The sequence below is a fragment of the Pseudochaenichthys georgianus genome, chromosome 5 (assembly GCF_902827115.2).
Source record: "Pseudochaenichthys georgianus chromosome 5, fPseGeo1.2, whole genome shotgun sequence".
Taxonomy (NCBI): domain Eukaryota; kingdom Metazoa; phylum Chordata; class Actinopteri; order Perciformes; family Channichthyidae; genus Pseudochaenichthys; species Pseudochaenichthys georgianus.
The window spans coordinates 35266239-35285312 of record NC_047507.1 but is presented as its reverse complement, the minus strand read 5'-3'; the positions used below and the strand labels follow the sequence as shown (position 1 = coordinate 35285312).

The 19074-nt window shown below is 43.0% G+C and overlaps 1 protein-coding gene across 2 annotated transcripts in view; it reads right to left on the bottom strand.

Moving 5' to 3' along the window:
* flnbl (filamin B, like) overlaps positions 1 to 19074 on the bottom strand; it is an 81024-nt gene that overhangs the window by 48257 nt on the left and 13693 nt on the right. For both annotated transcript variants that reach the window (XM_034083918.2, XM_034083919.2), the window contains exons 2-8: positions 5613 to 5722; positions 5160 to 5295; positions 4660 to 4757; positions 2249 to 2396; positions 918 to 1036; positions 466 to 540; positions 78 to 240 (exon numbers count right to left, since the gene is read on the bottom strand). In XM_034083918.2, coding sequence (XP_033939809.1) covers positions 78 to 240; positions 466 to 540; positions 918 to 1036; positions 2249 to 2396; positions 4660 to 4757; positions 5160 to 5295; positions 5613 to 5722 — 849 coding nt within the window. The remainder of the gene's footprint in view (positions 1 to 77; positions 241 to 465; positions 541 to 917; positions 1037 to 2248; positions 2397 to 4659; positions 4758 to 5159; positions 5296 to 5612; positions 5723 to 19074) is intronic.

The window sequence follows — 19074 nt, the reverse complement described above, 5'->3', positions numbered from 1 at the left end:
TGTGTGTGTGTGTGTGTGTGTGTGTGGTGTGTGTGTGTGTGTGTGTGTGTGTGTGTGTGTGTGTGTGTGTGTCTGACCTGCAGTGTAGATGTCGAAGTAGGTGGGTTTGTTGGCGATGTTGCCCACAGGTTCGACTCCCGGGCCTTTCACTGTGACCTTGGAGGCGTCGCCCAGCGCCTTGTCCACACTCACCTCAAAGGGACTTTTGGGAATCTGTTGGCCTGCAAACATCACCGTTACCTAGGAAACAAACACAAATGACATTGATGTTAGAGCAATGATAATGATAAAACTTACTTCCACAGAATTTCAGATCTTAAATAGGGATGAGTTAAGTAGCTAAGTTTGACTTTAAAAATAATTTCACTCAGTTGTATGGCAAAGAAAAAATACATTAAGAGCTAAATACATTTAACCTTTTTTAATGTATTTTTACATGTTTACAGAAAGAGAAATGCCCCTTACCTTGTGAGTTCCCATGACTTGAGGAATATATGTGACGCTGAGCGTCTTCTTGCCCTCATTAGGCTCCGCCTTCAGCTGTTGGACACACAGAGAAATACTGTTTTTAGGACTAAACGAACAGCCAAATAAGCTTATATCACATCTCCCCCAATTTAGAAGAAACACACAAATATATACTTTTAAATAACATTTGACTGAAATTAAGAAATGTAGATTTTTTTCCATGTGAAGAAATTCTCATATAGAAAATAAAAGTAATATGGTAATGAAAAATGATATTAAAGTAAACATAATAACTCAAACTTAACTTGAACAAAAGCTAAAATTAAACCTCCTCTTGCATCTGTAGGATTATCACATGATGTTTTTAATCACTGACAGACCTGGGAGTTGATAAACATTGTTTCTCAATATGGCTCCTATATATCTCTACAAATATTCTGGGGCCGTACCTCCTCTCTGGTGCCGTCGGGATGGTCCAGGTAGACGGTGACCTGCCCCTGCCCGGCGCTGAACGTGTCCACAGTGAACACGGCCGGACGCAGCACCCGGTTCCCTGTCGGCTCGATACCTGCAGGAGAACACAACAACAACACACAGTCAGTAAACATTAATGTAACTTCTTACTTACTGCATCACTTACCTGCTGTATATCTGCACTCACATACAATACATATAGATAGTTATACTGCTGACCACACTGCAGTTCTGACCTTTAGACAATCCATATTTATCAGTGTAACTGTCTGTATAAATCTGATTATATATATGACAGACTTTTGGCAATATTCTACTTTCTGCACTATATATTGGAGCTTTTTCATATTTATACACCCTAACTCTTGATTCTATATTCATTTTACAATAATAATGATAATATAATGACAAACTTGAAAATGAATCCAGTTTCAGTTTTTGATCCATGAGTTTGAAAGTACATCAGCGGTCAAAAAAATATAATACACTGAACAAAAATATAAATGCAACACTTTTGTTTTTGCTCCCATTTTTCATGAGATGAACTCAAAGATCTAAAACATTTTCTATAAACACAAAATAACCATTTCTCTCAAATATTGTTCACAAATCTGAGACAATCTGTGATAGTGAGCACTTCTCCTTTGCCGAGATAATCCATCCCACCTCACAGGTGTGGCATATCAAGATGCTGATTAGACAGCATGATTATTGCACAGGTGTGCCTTAGGCTGGCCACAATAAAAGGCCACTCTGAAACGTGCAGTTTTGCTTTATTGGGGGGGGTCTGGGGGGGTCCGAAAACCAGGCAGTATCTGGTGTGAGGGGTAGGGTTAGATCTTTGAGTTGATCTCATGAAAAATGGGAGCAAAAACAAAAGTGTTGCGTTTAGATTTTTGTTCAGTGTATGTGACGTGGTTTGGTGTGTGTGTGTGTGTGTGTGTGTGTGTGTGTGTGTGTGTGTGTGTGTGTGTGTGTGTGTGTGTGTGTGTGTGTGTGTGTGTGTGTGTCCTGCTTCCTGTAACAATTTCAAGGTAATTTCTTCCTGCAGGCTACAATTGGTGTGTGTGTGTGTGTCAGATACAGAGTGGCTTCCTTTGTTCACACTAACAGCTGCTCACTTCCTCACATTGTAAGACAGACCTGTGTCCCATTAGCATACATAGACTCGGAGGAATAGGTCACACGCACTTTTTACATACATAACATAACATACATACATACAATACATCTGCAAAAATATAATGAACTATGAACAGTGTGTGTTCTATTAAACCATTTTGTTTTTCAGTTTTAGTGTGTGTACCTGGTCCATATGCGCGGGCCTTCTTGGGGTTGAGTTTGGGTTTGAGAGGGGCTCCTGGCTTCAGTTTGGCCTTGGGGAACTGAGACAGGTAGGTCATCACCGACTGCTCGTCCACACTGGGGTCCATGATCTCCTCTGGAGTAATCACCTGCACACACACCAAGACGGGTCAGAATTAGGATAATAAACTCAAATACATCTGTTAATTATTGAAAATCCCTAAAATCAGATTTGGAACGTCAGTACGTGGCTAATCTCTGTTATTTAAATTAAAAAACAAAAAGAATCAGACAGATGGTACTTTATAATTCGATAGTACTTGGTTTCTGGTCAATCATTGTAATATTTTGGAAATGATTTGAAGAACATGAATATCCATAACAAATATACAGTAGTATATCACGTTTTATTTCATGTATTTAAGTCAACTTTAATTTAAATCAAAATGAAATTGTTGCCGTCTACAGTATAATCATCTATGATACAATATATCAAATATAATTATTTCACATGACAAACTAATGATAAAACACTATTATAACAATTATAGCATTAATAATAATTAGGAAACATCACTAATGATCATTTTAAGGTTTTCCTTCACAGGATTTAGTAAAGTGTTTTACTATAAATGAACCATTTCCTAAAGATGATCATAAAATCTTTCCAAAACTTTGCTAAATGTCAAAAAACTTTGCTTCTCCCCGTGTTGCCGAGACGCACGGCCCCTACACACGGCGGCGTGCGGTGCCGCTTCAACGCTTCTGCCCATTCACTTTGAATGGGGTGACGTCACGATTCGCCGAACTGCATTGTGGGAGCAAAGCGTAGCTTCTCTCGCGGTGCTCGCTGCAAAAGTAGAGCAATGTTCTACTTTTGCCGCCTCGACCGAGGCGTCAGCCAATCAAATCCCTCGTATGTAAATCTGACAGTACAAGCACTAGCCAATTAAACCGTGTGTATGTTGGGAGAGCCAGACCGCAGTTATTTCCCATATGTCAACAAAAGGAGGAGAAAATGATCGTGGCGGTAGGGAATCACCCGGTACTCTATGACCAGTCCCTCTTTACATACAGGGATACAAACCGGAGGAGTCAGGCATGGGGGGAGGTGGCAGAGACAGTGGGGGAAACTGGTAGGTGTTCGCTTGTTTGGGGAGTTTATATCCAGTGTATTTCGTTAGAATGGACAGCTAGCAAGCATAGACAGTATATTTAGCCAGCATGGATGTAGCATGAATGCTTTGCTTTGTATGTCCGGGGCGGGACATTCATGTGGTTGGTTGTTGGTCGCGTTGTTCGCGTTGACTCCCCAAGCTCAAGACACGCCCACCGCACGCCGCCGTGTGTAGGCTCCGTCAGAGCTACTAACTGAAGTAAACCGTTGATGTGAATCACTAGAAAGCATTCATTGACACATATTATCCACATTGCAGCGATACAAAGGGAAATGAGAATTAGGCACTTTTCCCTTTAAGATTTCCCTTCATTGAGACCAAGGAGCCCAAAGCAGAAAAGGCCGGTATGTGGCAGGGAAGTCCTGAACTCTGTCTCACCATACAGTCCCTGCCCTCTTATTCTGATCCCGTCATTCCCCCCCACACGTCACTTCACATGCTCAGCTGTCGGATATTAAAAAAACTCGTTATAATGTCAGATCTTTGAATGGAATTAACTCATTTTCCACCATCATGGGTGTGAGGTTTGTCAGCTTTTCTCTGGAGGAGACTTCCTGTGGGTGTCAGCAGACTAACAGGAAGCCGGGCATAACGTAATGCAGCCGTGGCACAAATTACAATTCCACTATGAATATGAAATCAGATTTCTTCACTTAATAACTGCTGGAGTTGTTCTACATACTGAAGAAAGGGCTTAAAAGTTAAGTGACAAACATAAGCTTTAATATCTGCAGCAGTAAATAAATACTTTCCTAATCATTTCCCCAAGAACAGTCTTTTGTTACATAAGCCATTATAATACATCTCCGTTTCAGCTGAGGTTGCATCCTCTTGCTCTAAACAAAAGTGTGTCAAACAAAGTCAGTGAGTTTCCTCACTGCTAACAGTCAGGAAACCGAACAGTGTCTGTGAGGAGCTGCCAGCGACTGGTGACCTCTGGAGGAGATCACAGCAGAGCCACTTCTGTTCTGAAAGGCTGCTCAGAGGTAATGTGATGGTCGTCAGCTGTTGCACGGTGCAAGACGCAAAGCCCCTGCATCTACATGTATTAGAGCTTAGCATTGTTAGCATTCAGTAACAATACATTTAATTTGTTATATTCCTTACTTTCTGTTATACATTAAATCAAAGGGAAACGTCTGTATGTCATGACTTAAAAAATGTAATAAAAATATTGAATAATACAAATGAAAGGTAAACAAATTTAAACGAGTCATTTAAAGAGGAATCTAACCTGAGGGATGCCCAGCCAGTCGTCAGCCAGCTGCATGGCCTCTGTGGCGTTCATCACGGGTTTCACTGGATCCCAGGTCTCCCAGTCGGGACACAGGCCTGCACACACACACCATTTATTAATATCAATATAAAATAAGATACGTATAAGTAAATACAATTGTTTTGCATACTATTTACAGACTAAAATATCAAGCCCCAGCAACAGGGGTTAAAAGCACACACACACACACACACACACACACACACACACACACACACACACACACACACACACACACACACACACACACACACACACACACACACACACACACACACACACACACACACACACACACACACACACACACACACACACACACACACACACACACACACACACACACACACACACACACACACACACACACACACACACACACACCACACACACACACACACACACACACACACACACACACACACACACACACACACACACACACACACACACACTACCTGGTGCGCAGCTGTCCACCAGCGCTCCCAGGGCCATGCCGTTCCTCCAGTCCTTGCTGAAGTTTTTGATCGGCATGTCGGGGACTTTGTTCTGGATCCAGCCCAGCAGACGCTGCTTAGGTGTCTTTGACTCTGCCTGCAACAACAAGCACCAGTCAGTCACATTTCTCACGGCGGTTTGTAATTGTGATGTATTGTCTTTTTAATTTTCAGGTGATACCATTTTTAAAAAGTATTTATGTAACAATGAACATGTTGTTTGCTTTGTGTTGTCAATGAGTGTATAGATTGTAATGCCTCTTTAAAAAACGTGAGACCATCCATCACAACGTTCTCAGTATCCAATTACCCAAACACGACATTCAGAGAATTTTCAAATAATTCAACATAGCACCTTTATTTATTTTCTGAAGTCATGAGACGGATACAAGTCAATATAAAATCTTCTGTTACCTCTTCTTCCTCGCCCTCCCAGACTGGCATGGAGATGGAATAATGCAGAATCAGAGTCCAGACCATACCCAGGATCAGCTTCAGGTTGCCGTCCACGATGGCTTTAGAGTCTGAAGAAGGAGGAGAGAATTTTAACATGCATATATAAAATATATATAAAAGACTTTTAAAAGGCCTTGTGACCCTATGGCGCGGTCTAATTCCCAAATCATAAGTTGAGAGTCCACTTTAGCAGCATGTCAGTGAGGAAAATAACTTTAATGATAATAAAACATGATTGACATTTCAAGTCTCATTGAGCTGATTTTCTAAACATAATACATTTAAAAAATAACAGGGGCCACCGAGAAGGTTAAACATGATTAAAATAAAATCGAACACGACAAAACTCAGGGCGAGAAAGAAAATAATATGATATTGAGATATTAACAACTTCATTTAAAAAGGTCCCATGACATGGCCATTTCCACTGATCATAATTCCATGGTTGAGGTCTACTAGAATACTAGAATAGATTCACATTGTTCAGTGTTCCAAACTCACATTGGTTTCTCACAGCATCTCTGTATAGTATGTGTATCACTCTCTGTCCTACACGGCTTGTTGGAGCTCCTGCCCCCCTCCCTATGAGCCCACTGTGCTCTGATGTGTGATTATGTGTAACAATGGCGTTTGGTAGCAACCGGAAAATGACACCAGTAATGACAAACAGATGAGAATGCTGCGTGGGGTCTGGGTGCCGTGTTGGCGGGACGTTGTGGGGCGCGCTGCTGTGAGGAGCGGACGGTGTGAGCTGGGTTACAAATTAGACAGAATTGTTCTGTCATTCCACAGAACCAGGTATTTAGAGATAAAAAAAAAAGAGAAATGTCCAACGAGGCGTTCTGGGGCAGCACAGACAGGTCTTCTCTGTGTGAGAGTTTTACTCTCTACAGGGTGCACTTTGAGGGTGTGTGACTCTGCAGACCGTTTACATGCAGAAAGAGCTTCATAACACAAGGGGCGGGTAAGAACCAGAGAAGCATGACATGGGACCTTTAAGTTTGTATTGTCAGACAAGTTTAACTGCAGAAACCACAGCCTCAGCTTCTGATCAACCTGTGTGTCATCCTACTGCAGAAAACTGAGGCTTCTTTCAGGTGGGGGTGAAAATGGTGCCACACTGAGCCCAGATGGAGATAACAACCTGTTCCCAGTTAACTGTCAATATTCAGGTTTTACCCTTTTGTTTTTGCAGAGCAGAACAGAGTGCAGCAGGGTAACGTTACTCATTCATCAGACTGTACCAGCTGGTACCACACACACACACACTTATTTGCTAATCTTTGGTTGCAGCACACCGAGTTCAGAGTGAAAAAGACAAAACATTCCAGTCATTTTTAATCTCCGTCTGCATTCCTCTTTCCTATAATGACAATGTATTCATTAAAGGGAAAGTCATTTTGTCTGCTTCCTTGCTCTATATAGTTTCAAAGTTGGAAGGGCGGGGTGAAATATGTCAAGGACATCAGGGTAAATCTGAGATTTGTGTACAGTATGATAAGAAACATAAAAATAAGGACAAAATTGACACTGAATGGAAATATACAAAAAACCAAGGCAAACAACCTCGCTGTAAGAACAGGGGTTAGGGTTATGAGTGGTATCCAGTAGGGCTGTCATTTCCCCCGAAAAGTAATAAATTGTGATAATTTGAGTCTTTTGCCCCTTTCACACCAACGCGGTTCCCGTTCTAGCTCCGTGCTTGCGCTCTTCTGGTTCGGAACCGGTTTTTCTTTTCAACCCCCGTTCTGTTCACACCGCCCAGAGCCCGACTGGTGCTGCCACTGCTGCGTCATGACGTCGCCAATTACGTTGCTGATTTTCTCCCAGACGGCGTCGGGTCGATGATCGTGTTGCTTTTAATCATACGAAGCCAGATTAAGCATAGCAACCAAAGCGAAGCTGACTATCTTGACAACTTGTTGTTGCTATCCTATTGTGGCATAAGCAGTTTTCTCGAGGCACATTTTACCGGCGTATTTTTCATTGTGATTCTACTTGTGATAGTCGGACATGACAACCTGTGCAGCCCATGTATTGATTCCATCCGATAGCTGCTATAATACAAAACAACACGTCTGCCTCTCTCCACAATGATCAATGACAGCGAACGGATGGTCAAAGTAAGGTAAATAAACAGAACCACACGAAGCCTGGTAAGTGTTTTTTATAAGTGTGTGGTTGCGTTCTAGTCACTTTGCTCAGCGCTACCGCTTGTTACAACTTTTATTTGCCGTACTCGCCTTTAACTGTTCTCAGGTTGCTCAGGTTGATTCTTGTTTTCTCAGAAACCTGACAATTTAAAAAACAACTGTAAAAACAATAACATGTAAAACTGAGATTGTTCTTGTCAGAACTTTGGTTTGGTGCACCATCAATATCGATTAAGGAAGTTGTGAATCATGAATCGATTTCCTCCCAACGCCAAACTACTATTTTCTAGTAAACTTTTTTAAATGTATTTCCTGTCCTGTTGTGACAGCTCATATATGTTGGGACCCTTAAGAGGGTCTTGACACAGAGGTTGCTTTAATGCCGTGCCATTGTTTGTCCATGTTTTTGAAATGTGGAGTATGGGTGAAATATTTCTTATTTTAGCTTCATTCAAAATAGTTCAGACCATCAGACTGGGGAGCTCAACACTCTGTGTGTGTGTGTGTGTGTGTGTGTGTGTGTGTGTGTGTGTGTGTGTGTGTGTGTGTGTGTGTGTGTGTGTGTCCTTGCCGACACAGTTTTGTGAGTAACGAGGCTATCGCCATGGTAGCCTATTGTTCATATAAAGGTCGAGAGTATGTTAGAGACAAAGAGAGAGGGGGAGAAGAGAGGGGGGGGTCGGCAAATATATAAAATGCAGTGAGTCAAAACACTGATAGAAGAAGAGCAACACAACAGAAACACACCAACGTATTTGGGGTGTCCTCAGATTTGAAGTCTCGGGTTTGTGTGTGTGTGTGTGTGTGTGTGTGTGTGTGTGTGTGTGTGTGTGTGTGTGTGTGTGTGTGTGTGTGTGTGTGTGTGTGTGTGTGTGTGTGTGTGTGTGTGTGTGTGTGTGTGTGTGTGTGTGTGTGTGTGTGTGTGTGTGTGTGTGTGTGTGTGTGTGTGTGTGTGTGTGTGTGTGTGGCTCTAAAACGAGGAGACTAAAGTGCTTAACTAATGTGTTTCGAAGTGAACAATGCTCATGTAATGTTCTGGGTTGGTTCCAAAGAACACAACCACAGATACTCACACGGACAACTCACTCACACACTCCCACACACACACACCTGGGCAGGTAATGACAAATGCTATTAATCATATCCTTTAACCCTCCTATTGTCTTTCATGAAACACTGCAGTAAATATACAAAGAACAGACACTGAACATGTATTGCGTGTGCCAGGTGTGATCCATGTGGGGGGAGGGGCACATACGAGCGGGACATGTGTCAAATTCTTCTGTGTGTGTGTGTGTGTGCTTCACATGGGGGGGATTGGGCACATAAGGGGACACACATCTAGAGTGTGTGTGTGTGTTTACGTGTGTGTTTTATCTGATCCGGATGGTTACCAATTCCTTTTCTTTATGGCGGTCATGACCGGGAACAACATGCGTGTTACAAAGTTGACTAAATCATCCCAAATGCAATGAAAGTGGTGATCAGCCATTTTATATGTTCAAATGTCTGCTGTGAAGGATGTCATGAAGCCTTGATGCAATCTAATCTAAAACCAAAAAGTTATGATTGATGAAAGTAGTAAATCGGTCAGATTTGACCCGAAGACAACAGGAGGGGTAAGGACTGTATTGGCCGGCGTTAAACCAATCGTGCCAATGGGAGAAAGTCCTTGACCCCGTCCAGCACGAATAAATGTAGTGAGGGTCTCGGGAGGAAGTGGCCCCTGGAGCGGTGTTTTCCTGAGAGTGGATGAAGACCCCAAGTCTGGTCATAGAAAGATTTAAAGTAACTTTAAATACCGACAGTAATAGAAATATCCTGAGAACTGGGCCTTTTCCGCATTTTAATAATAATAGCTTGGATTTATATAGCGCCTTTCAAGGGACCCAAGGTCGCTTTACAAGTAATAGGGCCAAAACAAACGTAACAAAACAAAAGTCAGACTGACAAAACACCAGATCGATTTAGGGGCCGAAAGCCTTATGAATCCTCATCTGTTCTGTGAGACAAATTATGCTTAAATGGTCTTTTAATCTTTACAGTTGACTACTCAGTTTTTAGGGTATTGTTTACGAAATACATTTTTAACCAATGAATATTTCTTATGGTCATTTAATGGGGTATAAGCTTTGTCGCTAGTGGGGTTGGGCATTTAATAAGAATACATTTAAGGTACCAACCTAAAAGTCTCTACAGCTACAGTATATACAGCTGTGCAAACAAATATCTTAAAATGTCATGTCATATTCTTAAATATCAATCTGTTCTCTGAAAATTCCCAGTTTTAAAACGTTTTTTAGGCAATTTTAGATTTTCTTTTTTGTGTATGTCTTGGAATAAGGCGTTGAGAAAAGTATAATTATTGGTGATGATACAGAAACTAGAGTTAGACAGATAAATTAGCCATGCATTTATATTTTGGCAATATTAACTAAATATACATTATTTGCATATCATATCAACCGGCTGTTGAGTAAATTAAACATAGTAAATTGTCCTGATTAGTTTGTTTTTCCGTCTCAATTCTAGAAATAAAAAGCTTAAAATCAAGATTGCCTTGTTTTTTTTTTACAATGTTTGGGCACTTTGCCTTTATTTGTACAGCTGAAGATAAGAAGTAAATGGGCAAAGAGGGGGGGGGCATGCAGCCAAGGGCCATGGGTCAGATTCAAACCTCTGCTGCTGTGATAAGGATTAATAACCATCAGTACAAGATGTTGGGTTATTTACTGTGTGGGTATGGACCAGCACCAGAGGCGTCCCGTACACACAGGCGCTGGAGCTGTTCTTCATGAAATCCCAGAAGGATCAAGTGCTCTGACAAACAGTGCCATCTTTGCGCAAAATGATTATACAGGAATGAAAAGTCAATAAATAAACATGTTGTTAAAACTTTTTTTTTTTTTCTCTCCGCGCGCCCCCCACCCAAATATTTCAACTGATTTTTCAATTAATAAACTAATCAGTTAAACAATCAAGTGGCTTTCAGTAAGCAAAGAGTTTCTCTCCTCCTCACGGATGCTCCTGACGTCTGGAGCACCAGTGAAAGGAGAGCTCAGTTTTCCACGTGTCCATGCTCCAGTCATTAAAAGGCTCCAGGCAGGTTTGTCGTGGCTCCCCACCCTCTCCCACAGACACCAGCTCTGCTCCTCTCTCATTCAGAGATGCATCTGTCCACAGTTCCATTCACACAAAGGCTCCCTGTTAGCCCGGATCTGCGTCAGATAGGGGGCGTCTGAGCCACTGCAGATACCTGCTGACTTGTTGACCTGTCGCTATGGAGACACAACAATACCAAGGCAACAAGGAAACGTAGAGATGTGGGGCCGGGAGGGGTGACGTTTGCATTGGGAGGGACAAAGAAAGTAAACAAGGAGAAACGGAAAGAGGAGGAGGGAGATAACGTCTGAGTGTAAAGGTGAACTGGGTTGGAACAAAAAGCCTCTCTTATCAGAGTGGCACACCCTCTCTCTGCAACAGGAAGTCAAAGAATGAGCCCTCATCAGACTACAGAAATACCTACAACCCTACGGTCCGCCAAATCCACTCCGCTAATACCTAACTACAACCACTTCAACTAACCAACCTATAGCAAGCCCTGGGGTTCAGTTACTCACACTGAGAACAGCGAACAACAGACTATAGAAATACTTATACATTTAGCTGACACCAAAGCTAACTTACAATAACTGCAATCAAGAGGATACACATTTAGAATATCAAAAATATTTGTATAAGTACATTAGCTTCAAATAGGGCTTGGCTATATGGAATTTATTTAATATCCCAATATTTTAAAACAAATACCACTAAGTCTTTATTTAGATGCTGTTGCGACACACACACACACACACACACACACACACACACACACACACACACACACACACACACACACACACACACACACACACACACACACACACACACACACACACACACACACACACACACACACACACACACACACACACACACACACACACACACACACACACACACACACACACACACACACACACACCACACACACACACACACACACACACACACACACACACACACACACCTCAGAGGGTGAGTCAGGTAACTGTAACTCACTTTTTATGACAGATGAATACCTGCCTCCCTGCCTCCTCCTCCTCCCCCCCCCTCTCTCTCTCTCTCTCTCTCTCTTCCACAACTCCAACATCTGTCCCGGTTGAAACAGCTGTTCCTTCACACGATGACTGTGTCAGCGTCTCACAAACACACGTTCCGCTTTCTACCCGACAATTTACTCGTGAACAGTCTACGCCTGCGGCTCATGGTCACACTGATGTCAGCCCCAAAGAATACGAGTGTCGCTCTGCAGCAGCCGGGGGGCCGCGTGCTACCGAGTCACCATGAAGTCATCAAAACTTGCTCAATAAAATCATCTTAAAAAGATCCTTTCATTATGAAATAGCAGGGCTCTTTAACATTAGCCGCGTTCACACCGCAGGACTTTCCCTGGTACTTTAGTTCTTTAGTTCCGTTAGTACCAATAATGTCGCGTTCACACCGCCGGGACTACTCAGTGCCGGGAACTCTTTTGGAACTCTTTTGGTACTTTTTAGTCCCTGCTAGAGAGGTGGTACGAACCTGGTGACAAAAGAGTGCCAATTTCTATTGGCTGGGCGAATTGCAAACCACGCCCCGTTAGACTCTGAATTTGTTTTGTTAGGCAGCCATTTTTTTCCTCGCTACAAATCCACACCTGAGCGAGTGGTTTTTTTGTACTTTAAAGCAGTTATGACCACACGTACTACAACACCGGAGCGGTGGAATGATGAGGAAGTGTCGGCGCTTCTGGCAATTTACTCCAAGGACGGGATGCAGCAGCTTCTACAGAAAGCAGTTCCCAACTCCAAATGTTTTGAGCGATGTTCGCTACTTGAGCTGGGAATCGTGCACAGTGCACACGGATGCCGGGTAAAAATAAAGAAACTCAGGCAGGACTATAAAAAAATTAAAGACCACAATAATAAGAGTGGTAACGATTTTCTATTGTTATTATATATATATATATATATATATTGCCACTGTTTTTTAATACTGACACCTAACTTGCACGAAGGCGTGTCTGCTGCTATATATATTGCCACTGTTACATTGTTTTGAAACTACTTACACTTTATTTTACATTTCACACTGTTATTTAACTTCAATGTACATGCATACGACACACCTGGAACAGCATGATGCCGTTATTGTTATGTCTTGACTGTGCAATAAAACAAACAAACTGGCGAAGCTTTATTTATTGTGTCCCACCCCAAATGTGCAGAATAGAAGAATGTGAGAGCAGACAGGTGTCGGTGGTTGAATTTATCAGAAACACAAGTCTTACACACACAAACACAAGTAATTTATCATGTCATTTGTTTTAGATAAATAAGGGAAAAACACCAAACAAGGGTTGATGTCCTTTTCCAAAATCAGCCTGAGGGGGTAATATATAATAAATACATAAAGATAAAGTCCATTGTTATAATGGGGTATTTTATTTGTAAATTACCCTTATGAACTCCATCATGTCTGAGGTCGGAAAGTAAACAAACGCCTCATACAGCGGATGGGCTTTATACCCCCCCCCCCCCCCCCCGTGTAGTTCTTCTTCTCTCGTTTTTTTGTTGTACTCGCCGTGAAGTGGTTTTGCGGCCTGCCAGTAAACCCAGAGAAGAAGAAGACGAAGTGACGTCAGCGTAATCGTGCCTCAGGGAAAGTACTGCGGTGTGAATGCGATTGGCACTAGCCCCCTGGCGGATTTAGTGCCGTGGTACTTTAGTGCCGGTACTTTAGTGCCGGTACTTTAGTGCCGGCACTAAAGTACCGCAAGTCCTGCGGTGTGAAAGCGGCTATTGGAGATACCCAATCTGGCAAAAGCCCTCACTGAAGTCAAGATGCATGTCGGTGCCTGTATTATCGAACCCTCCATTTTCATTTTGTGTGTACATGTATGTGTGTACGCATCGGCACACGATACCAGTCACCTCAGTGGAAACATCGGCACAGGATACCAGTCACCTCAGTGGAAACATCGGCACGCGACACCAGTCACCTCCGTGGAAACATCGGCACAGGATACCAGTCACCTCAGTGGAAACATCGGCACGCGACACCAGTCACCTCAGTGGAAACATCGGCACGCGATACCAGTCACCTCAGTGGAAACATCGGCACACGATACCAGTCACCTCAGTGGAAACATCGGCACACGATACCAGTCACCTCAGTGGAAACATCGGCACAGGATCCCAGTCACCTCAGTGGAAACATCGGCACACGATACCAGTCACCTCAGTGGAAACATCGGCACACGACACCAGTCACCTCAGTGGAAACATCGGCACACGATCCCAGTCACCTCAGTGGAAACATCGGCTCACGATACCAGTCACCTCAGTGGAAACATCGGCACACGATCCCAGTCACCTCAGTGGAAACATCGGCACACGATCCCAGTCACCTCAGTGGAAACATCGGCACACGACACCAGTCACCTCAGTGGAAACATCGGCACACGATCCCAGTCACCTCAGTGGAAACATCGGCACACGATCCCAGTCACCTCAGTGGAAACATCGGTATAACTACCTTTTTTTATTTATATTTCAGTGTTGTATGTCTTTTAAAAATGGACCTGTAATACCTGACCAATCTGATTACATTTTAAATTTGATTTTTTTTTGTTGTCTATCCATAGACTAAAATACATACATTTGTAGTATAAAAAACACCAGAGCATCATTAAAAAATACTTAAAGCTGAGAACAATGTCAAAGTATTGTAGGGAAAGCACATATTGGGTGGAAATATCCTTTCCAACAAAGGACAGGAGGTACCTGCAGTGGTAAACAGGATGAGGTGCGTGTGAGTGAGTGTGTGTGTGTGGTGTGTGTGTGTGTGTGTGTGTGTGTGTGTGTGTGTGTGTGTGTGTGTGTGTGTGTGTGTGTGTGTGTGTGTGTGTGTGTGTGTGTGTGTGTACACAGTAGGTTTGACCCATGGTACACAGATTCCTCAACAGTGAGATCATAACCACTCTCACCCACCCCTGACTCTAATACACACACATACATACACACTTTCAACAGCCACCTCCCCTGCAAAGAGGTGACACACACACACACACACACACACACACACACACACACACACACACACAGTAGCCTTTTCAAAGTGGTGCCTAATAAGTTACTAGCATCGCTTTTACTCAACACACTCACACACTCCTCCAGCTGTATGACACAAAAGACCATCATCAACGATTGTCTCATCAATATTGTTTTTCCTTTTTTGTCGTTGTTGACCGTTACCTCTTAGTGATCTGTGTTTTCAATGCACATATGTTATCTACATGTAATGACCAATTACCTTCAGCTAAACACTAGCCTATTATGTTTTAGTGAAATGTTCCATGGAATATAACAACAAGTGTATCTCGAGCCGGTTTCTCAAACGTACCTACCCCACCTTTAAGTATAAAGCCAACAGACAGTTAGCTTAGCACAAAGACTGGAAGCAGATGGAAGAGCTAGCCTGGCTGAGTTCATTATGCACTATAAGGTACCTTTACTTCGAGACACTGCTGGTTTGGGCTGCCGTATAGCCGAATTGGTAGAGGATGGGACCCCTGTACCTTGGCATGGTCCCAAAGCGAGGGACCGCATGTCGTGCCCCTCCCAGTTTCAACTCTGTCTCTACAATAAAGGCAAGAAATAAATAAAAACTGCTGGTTTGTGGGTTTACTAAAGATAAATAGTCCCTTGACACAATGAACGTGAATGAATGGATATGCGTGTTCCAATGAAAACGGTTGACAGCATGTTCGCAGTATAATGAAGAGTAATGGGGAAAGATGTGATTCATTTGTCAATTTTCAATGACATCGAGCTCCAAAAATGTACCACCCTTGCATTAAGACTAGAGGTCCGGAAGAGCGTATGTTTCCAATAATTGGGGCGAAGTGACCCTTTAGTTCTCCAGTGTAACTTTAATCTGCTGTCAAATGATTGATCACTTCAAATCCAACTTCAGGTCCTCCATCCTGACCCGTGAGCAGCGAGGTCGACAGTCTTCCCCCATCGCATCATGTCGGCACTCCCATACTGATGACATCACCCCATGATGCATTGCTGTAATAACGGAGCGGCTTAATAAGAGTCGTATGAGTCATGAACCAGCCGCTCAGAGAGGGCCGTTGATCCCCCAAAGGCTTTTAATGTCTTTCAGTTGGTTACTGAGCACGTGAGATACAGAGTCAGTGTCACTCTCTTTAATCTGGGCATCGGTTGAAGAGAAGACGATCAAACACTGGCTCTCACGTCTTTCAGATTCATTCACAATGAAAAAGACAAACTAATTATCCAAGAGAAAACAGAAACTGGGCTTGCGAGTCGACAGTAGTCTATGTTATCCTTCATACAGATGTCTTGCAGATGTAAATGCATTTTTAGGGTTCAATTCAGGGTCCGCATCCCTCTGACGTTCTTATTGTTCATGTGTGTGTATTTCAGCCCAATGTGTATAGGTCATGTGTGTGCATAGGTGTACTGCTCAACAGAATGAAAACGGAACTCCCACTCATGGGATGAATAAAGTATTGTGCAGTAGGACTGGTTGGAATGTTAATGTTGGGCTGTTTTTATGTGTTTTATAATAAAGAATTTATATCACACGACTGTTCAAATTAGATTTACAGAATGTCAACGAACATGTCGCTGATTTGACAGTTATAGTGACTCTGGCTGTGAGTGAAGTGAAGCAGAGTCATTGTGATTGGTTCAGAGTCATGGAGGGAGGTTCCCAACGTAAAACGGAGACCCTACTCTTACCGTTTTTAACAATCAGCAATCCATGTTGTTTTGTTCCAACGACATTTGGCTGCCTTCGTATTCCTTTGAGAACGAATCGTATTGATGTTGGGAGAAGCTGTAAAGGTGAATCTCCTCCAAAACAATCCTCCGCCACAAACTGGACTGGAGTGTTGGACGAAACGGGAGCAGTCGGCACTTTCACTAATTGAGGGCTGTTACAAAGCGTTATCATAAATCACGTCATTCCCCACGTCATTCCCCACGTCTGTGACGACACACTCCTCACAGACGTGGGGAATGACGTGATCTATGATAACAGTTGGCAGTCACAAAAAGTATGTAATGGCCGTGTCTCATGACGTTCAGCACAAAGCCAAAACCCATTCAGGTTCATTTCACATTTCAGGCCCCAATCATCACGTAAGCTGGTAATCAGTACTTCACACAGATCGACTCCGTCACGGGACAAGATTAAGGACAAGGCAATGGAGGACTGTTCGGGACTCAAACCCAATGCAAATAGGGAACCTGGGAAAGTCAATGAGCCATTCTGTAAACCTTTGGTACGTCGCGGAGGCCAGAGTGATGAAGATGAAACCCTGCAAGCTTTCTCTCACTGCAGAAACAAACCCGTTTCTATTTCGAGCCATCGAAGAAGAAACATGAAAACCACAAGAGAGCTGATTACAGAGCTGTGTATGCATTACGTCCGTATGCATAAACAGGACACACACGGACACACACTGCAACGTTTAGCCCCGAGTGACCTCACCCTCTATGATGTCATCAAAGCAGAAACATGACCATGAGGTGAGGAAGAGGAAGAAGAGGGGGAGAGAGCAGGAAGAGGAGGAGAGGATGGACAGGGTGGAGAGAGGAGATAAGGGAGAAGAATGAACAGGAGGAGGGAGGAAGACCTCACCTCTCCTCTGCTGCTTTTCGATTATTGTTTTTTATATTTGATTCAATTTTATTCAATTTTTGTATTTTTCTTGTTTGATGTTCCTGTAAATATATAAAAGTTAGAGGAAGAAGAGGACAGGATTGGGGAAGGAGAAGGATGATTGAGAGAAATAAAAAGAACAGCAGGAGAAAAGGGAGAGGAGTGCAGGATGAGTGAATTAGGAAAAGAGGAGATAATATGTACGGAGAACAATAGCAGTTGTGACGTAATGAAGATCATTTTAGAGGCCACAAGACGAGTCATCGAAGAGACCAAAGCACCCGAGGTGAGATGTGTTGTCCAATGAAACATGTTCTAGTTGATTCTCAGTCTCTATGATGAGTGGACTGTTAATGGACCAAAGGATTTATTGATTACTTGAGAGAATAGCCAATAACACCACATGTTAGAGTGGTTAGATGGTTGACAACAGATCATATATATGTCTGGGACCTTGCATGACAAAACAAGATGACACATGGGAGCCGACACAAACATGATGTCAGTGAGACAAGAGAGCAAAGAGGAATACGTAGAGTATGAGTGAGTGAGGAGTTTAAGATGTTTGCTTCTGAGCCAGGCTGCAGGAGGGTCGCCACGGTGATCATCACAATCGCCGGGAAACCACACACACAGTTCAACACCCGTGTGTGTGTGTGTGTATGTGTATGTGTATGTGTATGTGTGTGTGTGTGTGTGTGTGTGTGTGTGTGTGTGTGAGATTACATTTCACACATCAAACATAGTTCAGCACCAGCACACAAAGACACTGGTGACATGATGACCACAATGTAAGGCTGCGGCCCCACGAGGACGAAAACGGCTAAACGCGTAGGATTAACGCAAACGCAATCGCAAACGGCTTCCGTCCACATGCAATAGTTATCCGGATAGTGTCTGCCCACACGAGACCGCTCCGTTTAGCTCCAACCGCTGGAGAAGCTGCAGTACATATGCAGGAGCCTCTACGTGGCGCTGTAACTTCCTCCACAAAAGCAGCGAAGAAGCATGGTTGTCATGGTTGCCCTTCTGTTTATTCTCCGCGGTGGGGGCCGAGGGAACCGGGCAGAGTTTTTCGCCAGTCAGCGTGTATTAAAGTTGAAATCTTCCAGACAAAATTATAAAAGTGCCGGTCAAAGGTCTTCTTTGTTATTTATTGAGCTTTAAAACAAATGAATAACGACTCTATATAATATAATGATAAAATACACGGAGCCTCTCTTTTTCCTCCTTCTCTTCAGACAGCGTCAGTGTCTGTCTCATGCAGCAGCTGATCCAGTAATCAGTGACCCGGCCGACAGTAAAAAATAAACATTGTTATAACTAGTTTAGGGAGTTTGAGAGGCAATTAAAATAGCTAAGGGCGATGATCTGACTTGAAGTGTGTGTTTTGCTGCAGCGGGAGGAGCTGCAGGTGAGCAGAGCTGCGTGTCTCCGTCCTGTCAGATTAGACTTCACTCGCGAGAGAAAGATAAATAATCTGA